Raw genomic sequence first — 13,701 nt, 5'->3', positions numbered from 1 at the left:
ATCTCTTACCTTCTAACATTACCGTTATAATTTTATTTGGTACAAAGAAGTTGGCAACGCGGTAATTGTTAGTATGACCAAAGCGACTGCCCATAAAATCCCTAATTTCGTGAAACCAAAATAAAAAATAATTGTTTTGTATTTCAGAGCCATTGCTTGTTTTTAAAGGATTTTGGCAATATATACGCTTGAAAATGAACAATTTGGACAGTTCATTGCAAGCGCACAATAAATTAGAGAAGGTACGCCCAGTTGTCATGCTCAAAACCTCCATATTTACCCATTTTATCCGCAGGAAGCAAACAATTTAGCTCTGCTGAAAGATCGAGTGGATAAATATCATGATCTGTCCACGCAAATGTCCAGTATTCTAACCATTTTCGAGAAGCGCCTGGGAAACCTAGAGCAGACCATATTACCCGTATACCAGGAGACTGAACAGCTCCAGAAACGCCAGCAGAGTATGATAAAATACTCCATGCCATATGGGCAAACTAATGTGTCACCGCCTCTTTTTTTCAAGATCTGGAAGCTACGCTGAATTGCCTGGAAAGTGTCCTGTCCCACTACGATGTCTCCCAGGAGGTGTGCCAGTTGATTCACCAGGGTCCGGTGGAGGGTAACATCTCCGTGTTCCTGGACGCACTGGCCAAACTGCGAGATGCCAACGATTACTTCCGACACAACAATTCGCAGAGTGTGGAGCTGGAGAATGTCACCAGTTTGTTTAACACCGGATGCGAGGGCCTAAGTCAGCACTATAGCATGCTCCTCAAGAAGCACAGTGCGCCGTTGAAGCCCGTGGAGCTGTTGGATCTCATCTACATAGAGGACGATTCCAGCGATGAGTATACCTCATTCCGGCAGCTCTCGCAGACGACTCGCGAGGAGCTCTACACTATCTCGCACTGGTTGGAGCAAAATTTGAGGGAGTACACCAACATCTATGCGACGGAACGGGGCGAAGTGGTGCTGCGGTCGCTGCAGCTGCTCAAGGATCACCAGAAGAGCAACAGTTGGGGTCACGAGGCTCTGGTGAGTACTGAGTTCTTCTATATTTAAATTCATATTAAGGTAAATTAAGTGGGAAAGAAAGTAGGTAATAGAATAAGAATAGCGATATGTACGATAGTGGTAATATGCTTCTCCCATCTCTGATCGTTTCGGGTAACGGGTTCGGTTCGAAAAAGCTCCTGCATGGAGGCATTGCTTGTCACTTTCGATGTCCGCCATTTGCTAACTTGAGTTCGCAAAGAACGCATTCATTTCTGTGTCACAATATCTAAAAATGGAGAATTGTCGTACGCCCACGAACAAGACCAAAATTACGTTGAATTGCACGCCAACGTTAAAGGAGCGCAGATGGAACACCCTCAAAGTGAACACCACCAACGTGCGATGCTCTACGCCGATTTTCGGAAACTTCCGTTCGCCCAATCTGTCGCCCATCGAGAGCATGGGCACCAAGAAGAGTCCAGTGTCGCCCATGCGGTTCGCCTTTAAGAAACCGCCTGCGAAGGCGCATCCCCATCCCCATCAGCATCAGCACCATCACCATCACCATAAGCACATTCATCGCACGCAGCTGAAGCCGCCGCCATTTACACTGCCCAAGCCGCAGGAGGAGATCATTGAGCCGGAGCGAGAAATAAAGATCTGCAGCAGCCCGGACACCTTTTCAGATGACTCGAATATGGAGACCTCACTGGTCGTGGAGTCGCGTCGGCGTTCAATCAAAGCATCGAACCACTCGTACGTTGTGAACCATGCCGCCAATGTGGAACAGATACTTATGCACATGGGCCTGGAGAACTATGTGACCAACTTCGAGGAGGCTCACATCGATCTGGTGAAACTGGCCTCCATGGAGCGGGCTGATCTTGTCAAAATCGGTCTAAATGCCGATGAGGATTGCAACCGCATCATGGATGTGCTCCACACTCTTTAAGTGGATTGCTGGCATGTCCAATTTTAAGCTTACTTTAAGATTTTAAAATGTTTTATGTGAAGAGAAACTTTGTGATTTTGATATATGGATGTGGATAATTTAGTAGGTATTGTAAAGATTATTGTAAAAGACCTGGTGTCTTGAAACTTGTCTTTTTCAGCCCTTAAGAAAAGAAAATATAATTCAATATTTAATGTAATTCCTTAAATGTAGCTCCAAAGCTCATTTATTTTATAAGCTAGCAAACTGCATATTACTTTTTGTCAAAAATATTGGGGTATAAACGCTTTGTAAAACACTCATTTATATAAAAAAAACATCAATAAACATATAAGGATCGAATGCATATTAAATGGTAAATGGTTCCTTAATAATTACATAGATGCACCATTATTATATATTATTTAAAAATAAGAGAAGAAAAGCAAAAATTAACGTCTGCAACATCTTTCCTGCAGAGACCTCGACATAGTGGACGCCAACCGGAGCCAAAAAAAACAACCTCCGCTCGTCTCCAGCAAATGTAAGAATCATTACTTCTTTTCCAAGTTTTCATAAGCAATAAATCTCATGTGTTATGCTTAGATTCGAAAAGAAGGCGAACAAGTTATATCTACGAGCGACGCAGACCATTGAGCAGTCGACAGGCTTCTCCATTAAGAAGGCATCATCGCACAGCGACCACCTGACCTCCGAGGATTTGATGGACGGCGATCAGGAGCTGGACAAGTATTTGGTCATGCTGCTGGGATTACAGCGGCTTCTTAACTGGGAGCGAGCCATCATGATCGACATTATTCCGCAGTCAAAACACAACGATGTATTCGCCACTTTGGCCTACAATGCCATCGATCTGGTGGTCAAGGACGCTGAGGCCATAACCCAACGCATCCTGCGCTGCATCTCCCGCAAAGAGTGGACCTCGGCATTGGGTATATTTTCCGCCCTGAAGCGGGTAATACTGCTGCAGCCGGATATCGACCGCACCTATGATCCAGCGCAGAGGGAACAGCTGAAAAAAGTGCTGAAAAAGTTGCAGCACACTGGAGCCAAGGCATTGGAGCACTTTCTGGACGTGGTCAAGGGCGAATCGAGCACCAACATTGTGGGCCAAAGCAATGTTCCAAAAGATGCCACCGTACACGAGCTGACTTCCAATACGATCTGGTTTATTGAGCACTTGTACGATCATTTCGATGTCATTGGTTCCATTCTGGCGCAGGATGTCCTGTACTCCACGCAATTGGACACCATTTTGATGAAGAAGGCGCTGCCTGTCGAGGAACGCAACAAGGCGCTCTTGGCGATTTACATAAGTGAGTGGCAACTAAAACATATTTCAAAACACTTTCAAACCAATATTTATGTTTTGCAGAGAAAGCTCTGGCGGAACTGAATCTTTCTATCATGAACAAGTGCGAGCAGTACAATGACCAGGCCACCAAGCATCTCTTCCGCCTCAATAACATTCACTACATCCTCAAGTCGCTGCAGCGCTCCAATCTTATTGATTTGGTCACCCTGGCTGAGCCCGAGTGCGAGCATAGCTACATGGAGATGATACGCGAGCTGAAGGCTAGCTATCAAAAGACCTGGTCCAAGATGCTGGTGGGCATCTATTCACTGGATGAACTGCCCAAGCCAGTTGCTGGCAAGGTCAAGGACAAGGATCGCAGTGTGCTCAAGGAGAGATTTTCTGTAGGTTTTGAGCTTAAGAGTAAGCTAAGCTTCCTTGATTTAAAAAACATCCTCACCCATTTGCAGAACTTCAATAAGGACTTTGAGGAGGCATGCAAAATCCAGCGGGGCATCTCCATACCCGATGTGATCCTGCGCGAAGGCATCAAACGTGATAATGTGGAGCACATACTGCCCATATACAATAGGTTCTACGAAATGTAAGCATATACGCGTATATATCCATGTACATCTAACCATCTTGTATCATTTTTAGCTACTCTGGGGTGCATTTTAGCAAGAATCCCGACAAATACGTCAAGTACAGACAGCACGAGATCAACGCTATGCTGAGCAAGCTCTTTGATGATTCGGCTTAGGTGTGAAATGCAGGCCGGTGCATTAAGTGCATTCCTTGTAAGTTCGTTGGGGGCTTTAATTCAAACACAATAAATATCGTTTTAAAAAAGTACAATACAAGACTATAGCCTACAAATATTAAATGCCAAGTGAAATGGGGGCGCCACGCCAACGTCCTAGTAAAGGAAGTTAGTGGATGGCGCTTCGGGGCGGCCACAGGCGCCGTAGTAGTTGACGTTCACCGTCTGGTTCGCCCTGCAGTTCTCGATCTCCAGGAAGCAGTCGTTCAGATACGTTTTATTGTCGCTGCCGCAAACTGGCTCGAATTCCCTGGGACAGATGCGGGCACATCCTTTCAGCTGGAAGGCGGCAAGGCAGCGTTTCAGTGGCACCACAAAGACGTGCTTGCCACAGTTCTCCTTGCGCATGTGGCACTCGGACTTGTACAGGTTGTTATCCGATCCGCAAACGAAACTTGGCGGCTGGGCATCACAATCCGATTCGCAGTCGGCGGTTAAAGCGCAATTCTTGAGTGAAACGGGCACCACACGGAGATCGCAAGTGCGCCGCTTGAACTCGCACATGGAGGCGAAGGTGTTGCCATCCGAACCGCACACTGGCTGCTGTTCCAAGTCCGCCCGGGTGCAGGCATCCCCGCAATCCTTCGTCGGCGAATTGAGATCCGTGCAGGGTCCAATGTGGGCCAGATTCACGCCGCGTCTGATACGAGTTGAATGAAATGAAATCCATGACTTATGGCTGAACCCAGAAAGTATACTTACAGGCAGGTGGCGTGGGCCAGTTCGCACTCATTATTGTAGGTCTTGGCGTCCGTGCCGCAGAGCTTGTCATTTCGCTTCGAGCTGAAGATGGAACCGAACAGGCTGTTGAAATCCTTGCAAGGAGGCAGCTGCTTGCAGCGCGTCAGTCGATTCTTGCACTTGTCCATGCTCACTTTCTGTATGGACTTGCGCTGCGGACTGAAAGATCAACTATGAGCATGGCTACTCCATTCGTAGCTTAAACAAACTCACCCGCAGTTGAGCATTTTGAGTTCACAGAGTGAGGAGTAAATGTTACCATCACTGCCGCACACGTACTGCGACGAGGAGTCCGTCTCCGACTTGGCACACTCCGTGGGACAGGCATCGGAGGCGCCATGCCTCTCCTGCGACATGCAGTAGGACAGTGGCACCTCAAAGACGTGCTTGCCGCAATTGGAAGAGCGCATTTTGCACGGACTGGCATAGAGGCGTCCATCTGATCCGCACGTGGGCCGCGCCACACGCCAGCATGATTCCCGGCACATTCGCGTGGACTGGCAGTGCTTCCGGCTGGTCTTCACCACACCCTGTCCGCACGTTTTCAGCTTCATCTCGCACGTGGAGTTGTACACATTGCCGTCGGACGAGCAAACCGGTCCATCCTTCGGAGCACTATTGCAGTCCACCGGACAGGATTCGCGAACGGCGCTGGTGTTGCTGCAAGGACCCACATGGGACAGCTTCACGGCAGCCAAGCCCACGCGACACGATTGCACCCTCAGCATGCAGCGATTCAAATACGTCCTTCCGTCCGTGCCACAAACCGGATCCTTTTCCGTGCTGCAGCGGTGCTTGCAGTCCGAGCCCTTGGACCGCTCGCAGCCATCCCGCACATCCTTGATCAGCGACACTCCACTGCGGGAGCAGGTCTTCTTGCGCAGCTCGCATATGTTCGCATAGATGAGACCATCGCTGCCGCACACGGGCTCTGCGCCCACGGTAATGCTCGGTGGACAGGATCGAGGACAGTTGCCGGCGCCGCTGGTGCTAGCCCTATTCCGCCTGCCCATCTGTGCCAGCTGCTGCTGCTCCATCTCGTCGCGCAGCAGCGACTCCAAGGCAGCCGCCGCCGCTCCGGGTGCCTGCATCAGTGTGGAGGACAGCTCCGGCTGCGCATCCTGGCGGTAGTTGATCAGCAACGAGTCCGGCGCCGCATCCGCGCTGCGATAGCGGATAACTGGCGCCTGCGCCGGCAGCCGGATAATCTTGATGGGGGAGTCTGTCACAGCGCCTGTGGGAATGGAGTGATGCATTAATTAAACTTCAATCTAAACTTTGATATAAGGAAGGATAAGAAAGGATCTAAGATAAAGGAAGATAGTAGGATCTACTCTGTTGTATCAACTTATTGAACAAAACTTGGTTAGAATTTAGCATTAATTATAAGTCAATATACTTCATTACCGAAGTTCAAGCATGTATTGAGTTGTCCATTGAATTTTCGCAGGGTAACTCTGTTTCGAGCCCGCCCAAAGAAACTTTCCCTTTGCATTTTCCTCAGCTCTCGAGCGGCATGCGGAAGAGCCGACTCTGGGCATACAAATGTCAGCTTAGCCGCACGCTCATAGGGCATTTTACGCAGTTGTGACCCACTGTGTGACGTCGTCCATGCCGCTACCCGGACTGCCCCGCATCCGAGTCGAGATTCTGGAGTGATCGCATGACCGACTCAAGTAACCAGCCATTAACTTGAATAATTCTTGTTTTGGAGCACGGCAGCGGGAGTGGGATTGGGAGCGGTAAGTTCCCTTTTACTAACGGCAACGGCAAATGATACCCGGTCTTCAAATCTCACTTCCAAGTAAAACGACACAATGGCATTTATGTTTTGGATGGTTAGGGGATTGGGGCACAAGTATACCGCATCGCACTAGCGTTCATAGAGACTATCAACGACCTCCATCTATAATTGTTCATGCTAATCCCCTCCAGAAATCGTAAGCTTAATCTGTGCTAAAAACTGCAAGTGAAATTTCCACACTAATTGCCTCCGGCGCCGAACATTTCTGTTGTCTTTGGCTTTGGTCGGATGTGGAACTGCTGCTGCTGCTGGTTTAGTTTGGGTCGGTTTGTTATTTTTTTTTATTTTTTTATTGTTTGCAAAGAAAGCTGTGGAGGAAGCACTCAACTAAGTTAAAGATATACGTGTATACATATACAACGTAAATGCAGCAGTAGAAAATCTATTAGCGCTCTTTGAGGCTGCCACGATTGTTTGGCTGCGATAATTGAACCCACGTTCATTATTCCAATTTGCTGCTGCCGACCATAAAGATGGAAATTTCAACATCCATCCATCCATCCAGTCAGTCAGATAGTCAGTGAGCTAGCCAGCCAAGCAGACGCATTCCCAGCTTAATGGACTTGGACGCTTGGACTCTGGCTGCATGGGATGCGAATCGGAATCGGAATCTGAATCGGAATCGTAGGCATTGGCATCGGCATCAAGAGGAGCCATTAAGCTCGGAGAAAATGAAGCGGCGTTAGGAATTAATGCACATGTAAACGATCCGCTGGAATGGTCAGTGGCAGCAGTGGCAGTGGCAAAAGCCGAGACCACAGCCAATCTCATTCAGCATTGCAGCTATGCGACCTCAACCGCCCCACCCACTCTCACCAAAGCTGCACTCGAAGAAAAGTGTGGCACTAGTTTGGGCATAAAGTGTAAATCAGTTTCTAAATGAGGTGTTACTAATCGTTAAAGAAAACTTGTTGTGTATTGCAGTATATTACTATACTATACTATATTTCTTTTTAAACAGACCTCTGATTTCCTACATATTTTCTTCATATTTTCCCCCTTATTTTTCCCAGTGCTGTTGCATTTTCCTGGCCTCCAGCGAATTGCTGGCAGGCTCCTGCCTATCGGATGCCATCAATTGCAAAAAAGCGCAGAAAAAAAGGCGAGAGAAATAATAAAAGCAGCCACCGTATAATTTTCAAAAGTGGAAAAATCCAGCAACCAACGCACTGCGCTGCTGGCCAGGGACTTTTGCATGATATATGCTCGATATATGCTGTATATATATTATGGGTATATATACATATACCTTATATATATACATAGAGAGCACACCATGTGCACTCGGTTTGCTCCGGTTTGGTGTGGCACAGTGGCGAGCAGAGACCTGACCAAGCCCATAGATGAATCACGGCGCCACTGATTGGGGCCATTCAATTATACATTTAAATATGCTATGTACATATGTACATGTGAGTTCCCATATCACAGATCACAGCATCCACAACGAATTGATCTTTCACCCATCAATCGCCGATCAAGTGTTGCGTTCAATTAGCCAAATGATCGCGCTTACAAGTAAAACAAATCATTTCGCTCCGGGTCAACTTTAAACGATGTAACTCCCCTCAGTTGACCCACCCCCTTTACCCCCCTCCCCCAACCTTTCGTTCATCACGATTTCAAGCTCGCTGCCACTGTGCGGTCAGCTTGATTTCCCCAAGAGCCCCCCCCTTTTGCAGGGGCTTCTGTATCGCCCCTTCGTGCTTTTAATGAATTTATTCGAATGTTGGACAAATTGTGCACGAAAATATTTACGAGCATGTTGTGTGTTGTGTGTTGTGCGTCGACCAGAAGAGTGAGTGCCACAAACTGTGGAGTTCGAGGTCTGTGGGCATTTGGGGGGCTTTTGGGGGGGGGGACTGTAGGCTTTACTACTCGCGTGTGTGTGCCAGTTTACATTCACTTTGTGCGGAGAGTAGTACCTTAGAAGTGAATAGCTGCTGCGACGGCCTTTCTACTACCATCGCACAGCTGTAGGTCTTAGATCCGGACCCCGGACCCCAAGTCACCTTCTCCGTTTCAACACCCGGAGAAATTAGGCGGTAATTGAGACGGCACTCACTGCGACTTGTCTAGTCTGTCTACAACTTTCATTTAGCTCAAGATCAGTTGCCGTTTTGCACTGAGGCACTTGCGTTTCCCTAGAACTTCGTGCACAGTTTCAACTGCAACCTAATAATGCTGCAAATGCAAATAGTGGATGTTGCAAGGGGATAGTTGGGAGAAAGTACTTGCTATGGTTAGTAAGCAACAGGAAAACTAGGGGAATTACCCTTTGAAACTTTTATTAGACCCTTTCGAAAATAGCTCAACTGAATTAAAGCTTAACAATCTTAAACAGTGGTGTTGAAGTTGTGTAGTCAGTTTTCTCTTTTATGCTTGAATTGTACTTAAACTCAGCTCTAACTATCTTTAACTAACTATAGTAACTATATTAAGTACATTTACGACTGAATAGATTTATCTTAATCTGATTTCAATTTGATTGCAAGCAACTTTGATTTTTATCTGAATAAACGAGTACTTAGAAGATTACTACCTAAGCTAATAAATTTCTTTAGGAGAATAAACAATTTGCATAGAGGGAAGCTAAAATGAGTGGCTTAAAGTATCTGCTCAAAGTTTTGGCTGGTCTAAGATAACATTCAGATACTTTCTACACAACTTGCAGCACTCATTTTTTGGCTTTCGCGCAGTGTATGACTTACCAGTGGTGGTCGACGCAAATGCCGCCAACATGAACATGGCCAAGAGTGCGCCAAACAGCTGTCGCTGGCTCTTGGAGCCTCCAAAGCTGTGGCCCAGACTGGGGCTGTGGTTATGGCTGCATCTCTGGATCTGGCTTGCAGTCTGGCCATGATCGTGGGCCTCTGTTTGGGTGGCTTTTGGGGCGGGGGCGTGGGCGGGGAGATGCCGATGCTGTTTGTGGTGCATTTTCGCTGCTGTCTGCTGCACTTTTCCTATTAGTTGCTCGATGATTTGTTGTTTTGTTGTTTGCTGCGTGCGTGTGGAGAGACGTGTTGTGAGACGAGACGAGATGAGATGAGACGAGACGAGCGGCGCTTTCGCTCGTTAACAATTGAAATTGAAATAGTAGCAAACTTTTATGCGTCTGCGGCTGATGCTGGAGGAAAGTTGTTCACTTCCTTGGTTCGGCTGGGAAGTTAGTTAGATATAGTGCTAGCTATACTATATAGCTATGCTATATAAGTGCTCGTAATGGCTCGTAGTTGAAGCTGCTGTTCGAATTAACGGGAATCTTGCGGTCATTTGGGCCTGGCCTGCTCTTCTTCTTCCTGCTGCTCTTCTTGTTAGCCAATGTGCCGATGTGCCGATGTGTTTGCCCTTTTACGAGTTCATTCGTTTGCCTATTAACATTAAGCTCCAGCTCCAACTCCAATGTCTTCAGTTGTCTTCTATCTTCTAACTGCTAACTGCTAACTGCTGTCTCTTTCGCTTTTCCCTTTGCCTGCCGGGCACTTGACCTTTTCACACAATCGCACAATGGAGCATAATTTCTTTTTTATCGCCCTGGCTTTATGGCTTTTGCTTGCTGTTTTTTGTGGATTTTTGCACGGCGCGCCTTTAATTTGATTTCAATTACGTTCTGGTCAGGCTTTATATTCCATTTATTTGGTTTTCTTTTTTGTTATGGTTTTTTTTGTTTAGTTTTATTTTGCGCACAAAACAATTCGCCGTTGTCCGTTACTCTTTCGCCGTTTGAATTTGACTTTGATGCGCGCACTTCGAGTTTCGATTCGCATATGAGAAATGATCTGTCTTTCGGATTCGAATTTCGATGCTGCTGCTACTGTTCTGCCGCGAACGCTGCCTCTGCCACTGGCTCTGCTGACGCCTACTGCGACGCCGACGGCAACTGCAACTGCGACGATTGCATTTTGTATTTCATTTCTTTTTTATTGTTCTCGAATGAATGAATGGACACTAACACACGCGCGCTCGCATCCGATTTGTACAATTCGTATTGTCGTCTTCGTATTCGTCTTCGTCTCCGTTTCTTTTGACTTTTGACTTTTTTCGCCTTTCAAACTCTTTCTGCTCCCCTCGCTTCTTGGGGCTTTGTTTAGTGACGAGTCGCTCTGAAATCTCGGAAAGCTTGGGCTCCAAATGCGACTGGAAGGTTTGACAATGCGCCGACGAATGGCAAAAAATTTGCAATGAAAAGAAATTTATATGGGTGAAAGGCAGCGCAGTCGGCGGCGGCAGAGCAGAGCATCCAGCGCTGTTGTTGTTGCAGCTACACTCGAAACAATTCACGCGTCGGTTGCATATAAACTTAAAGGTATTTGCAGTTTGGTCACCAAAGAAGCAAATTTTTCAAAGTTTTGCAAGTTGAAAAATAATGAGAAAATAAAATATGGTGAAAATGGGTTTAATAATAAATAAATCAGCAGTGGAAGGTTAGAAAAACTTGCAATATATAATATTGAAAATGTATAAGAAAGGATTAATAGCAGGAATGCATCTTCTCTGTTATAAAAAAGTATATTCAAATAAAGAAAGTTTATTTTAAAAGGATCATAAATTTTGGAAGCCCTTTCAAGGACCCTAATCTATAATTTTAAACTATTTTGTTTTTCCTTAGTTAATGAAAAGAACAAATCAATTTTACACAAACTTCCCATGGTTCTAGTCAAAAAATGATTATGTCCGCTTGCACTCAGAAAAACGTATACGGTTTTTTTAATTTTCCCAACATTTTCACTACCACTGGTTTCCCAAGTGCATCGCTGGGTGCCGGGGCACATTGATTAAATGGAGTTGTCGGTATTTAAAATAACAACTTGGTCATGTCTGCCTGGCCTAATCGGTTTTGCGTACAAATTTAATTTGCCAAAAGTGGCAGCAAAATGCAGCCAAAAAGGCGCGCCGCATTTGAAATTATAACGCACACACACACGACTCGACACAATAAGATTCCATTCGATCGGATCAGATGCATCCATGTCCACGTCCGTGCTCCCCCGATATCTCCGATGCCCAAACCCAATCCCAAGCCATCCCACCCCACATCCAATATACAATATTCACGATCCGAGTCCACGATTCAGTTGCAGTGGCAGTGGCAGTGGCATTGGCAGTTGCAGTTGCAGTAGAAAGTGCAGCCTGGAAGCTGTGTTTATAGACTTGTAGACTTTAAAGCCATAAATTTTACGCCTCAGCGGCTGTTGCGAATAAGGGTCACACACACATAGCCCACTATCACCGTGCACAGTGTCCTGATTCTGAAGTTACACAACAAATATTTGAAGATTTCATTATGGATTTTATACATAGTTTTTAGAGCTATCAGAATTTTATACATTGGTAGTAGAGCTTTCAGAACTAAGACCTTAGAAGTTATGTATTTGATATAATAATTATATTTCAATTAAATAATTATATCCTTTTAGGAAAGGTAAATGTACATAAATAACAACTTAATTATAACTTTACAAGGGCAGAAATATTTCTAAACAATAATTACTATTTGTATACATATTTCTACAAGTATTTAATAACATAAATAAATACTTTTATGTATGCTCTTGAGCGTTGTATAATCTTTAAGGTCACTAGAAAATATTTATGGTTAAGTCTTTTATTAAACATTAAGCTGGCAATTTAACTCTAATGATGCTTTACAACAATTTGAATAATAAGTCACAGTACAGCTTTTTTTTTCCTATGAGCATTGCACTTTGTGCAATAAATCTTTAGTTTGGGAATTGTGTTGTAGGCACTTACTCACCATCCACAAAATTTGTAACCACTGTGCACTGGCGGCGGGTGGAGGAAGCTGAAGAAGCAGATCATTGGCGGCGAAGTCGCGTGCATTAAAGAAAATTGAGTGGAGGTGGAGGTGGAGGTGGAAGTGGCCGCCGAATGGGAAAAGAGGTCACTAAGTGAATGTTTACAGTTAGCTTTTTGGGCAGTTCAGTGAGAGCCAGGTCCAAAACACCGAGCCAAGCCGACTCAAGTTGAGCTAAGCTGAGCCGAGCTGAACGGGGAAAAAGCCAAACTGCATATGACAGGCGTGACTCGGCTTTAAGCGCCAGTGCCCAGAACTAATACCCCGAACACGACGACCAGCAGATTCCCAAAAAAGTAAAGAAAAACCATAGGAAAACAGCGCCAAAAAATAAGAAACCGAAAAGAGAAGAGCAAAACTTAATTAAAAGAAAGCCAGGCTGGCGGAGACGTAAAAACCTTTTGGCAGCCGTGCAGTTTCTTTTCTGGCCAAATAAATATTTGACGCCACTCGCCTGCGGTTGCCAATAAAAATGGAAAGTGAAAATTGCGGCTGCAGTGGCAGTGCATATTAAAAAAAAAAAATTGAAAGATATCAACAGCCATGTGTGCGAAAAGATGGCCATAGTAAACGATAGAAGGCCAAGAGCCACGCACCTGTTCTGCGGGTTTTCTACCCATCTAATCACTGCTCTTGATTTTTTTTTTGTCTTTCCCGCTCAACTAGCAAACCAGTGCGAGTATTATATAAATAATGGATCGCTGGATAAACGGCGGAAATTATATGGCAAGGGGAGAGTTCGCGCCTCTGCCGGGAAAATTCGCCCGGGAAAATACGCCCGAAAGAAATTTGCAACTCCTGAATACAAAGTAATGGCTTGTCTTGCATTACACTTCATTTTATTTAGAAAATTTGAGGGTTTGCAAGTTATCATTTCAGTTTTCGTGTTTAAAGTAGAGTAAAAGCGTTTTCTAGAGTTTACATGGGCAATGTATATTTAACGTATTATCATAAAGAAAACTGGAACTTTGAGTGCATAGTAAACCATTTCAAACACTAATTTCCGAATCAATTGAACTAGAAGCCTATCTTAACATATTTATCAAGATCGAGAAACACTTTACAATACAACTATACCATACTGCCTGCATTCTACAACTAATCATTTTGTATATTTGTATAATCATATTTCCACAATAATGTTTCAAATTCAAGAATTTGTAACGCTTTTTTTTCAAATACTCGCCATTTTGTAACGTCTTTTTGCAGCGGTCAACGGTGACGTCACAGCGCAGTGCAACCCTTTGATTAGTGTGCCCAGCTGTGCGCCATCGAT

General features: G+C 45.2%; 3 protein-coding genes across 5 annotated transcripts; 2 read left to right on the top strand and 1 right to left on the bottom strand.

Moving 5' to 3' along the window:
* The first annotated feature begins 48 nt into the window (after positions 1-48).
* LOC120449528 (exocyst complex component 7) lies at positions 49-4,097 on the top strand. Of its 2 annotated transcripts, XM_039632045.1 has the most exons (9): positions 49-67; positions 148-242; positions 296-461; positions 524-1,035; positions 2,407-2,471; positions 2,534-3,264; positions 3,324-3,646; positions 3,713-3,846; positions 3,903-4,097. In XM_039632045.1, exons 2-9 carry the CDS (start codon positions 195-197, stop codon positions 4,003-4,005), a joined length of 2,082 nt encoding a protein of 693 aa, XP_039487979.1. In that variant the 5' UTR covers positions 49-67; positions 148-194; the 3' UTR covers positions 4,006-4,097. The 2 variants fall into 2 exon arrangements, with proteins under 2 accessions (XP_039487979.1, XP_039487980.1); XM_039632046.1 differs by lacking the exons at positions 49-67; positions 148-242; positions 296-461; positions 524-1,035 and adding an exon at positions 2,164-2,303.
* Positions 1,226-2,301, top strand: LOC120449532 (protein matrimony). Its single transcript, XM_039632052.2, has one exon. It carries the CDS (start codon positions 1,289-1,291, stop codon positions 1,946-1,948), a length of 660 nt encoding a protein of 219 aa, XP_039487986.1. The 5' UTR covers positions 1,226-1,288; the 3' UTR covers positions 1,949-2,301.
* On the bottom strand, positions 4,046-9,597 carry LOC120449529 (agrin). Of its 2 annotated transcripts, none has more exons than XM_039632048.2 (4): positions 9,322-9,597; positions 5,020-6,040; positions 4,768-4,965; positions 4,046-4,705 (listed from the first exon to the last, which is right to left on the bottom strand). In XM_039632048.2, the coding sequence occupies exons 1-4, from the start codon at positions 9,545-9,547 to the stop codon at positions 4,162-4,164; spliced, it is 1,989 nt and encodes a 662-aa protein (XP_039487982.1). In that variant the 5' UTR covers positions 9,548-9,597; the 3' UTR covers positions 4,046-4,161. The 2 variants fall into 2 exon arrangements, with proteins under 2 accessions (XP_039487982.1, XP_039487983.1); XM_039632049.2 differs by lacking the exon at positions 9,322-9,597 and adding an exon at positions 6,214-6,322.
* Between the last annotated feature and the right edge of the window lie 4,104 nt (positions 9,598-13,701).

Source organism: Drosophila santomea, chromosome 3L (genome assembly GCF_016746245.2).
Source record: "Drosophila santomea strain STO CAGO 1482 chromosome 3L, Prin_Dsan_1.1, whole genome shotgun sequence".
NCBI classification, from domain to species: Eukaryota; Metazoa; Arthropoda; class Insecta; order Diptera; family Drosophilidae; genus Drosophila; species Drosophila santomea.
The sequence above is the reverse complement of the archived record's forward strand: the minus strand, read 5'-3'. Positions and strand labels throughout refer to the sequence as shown.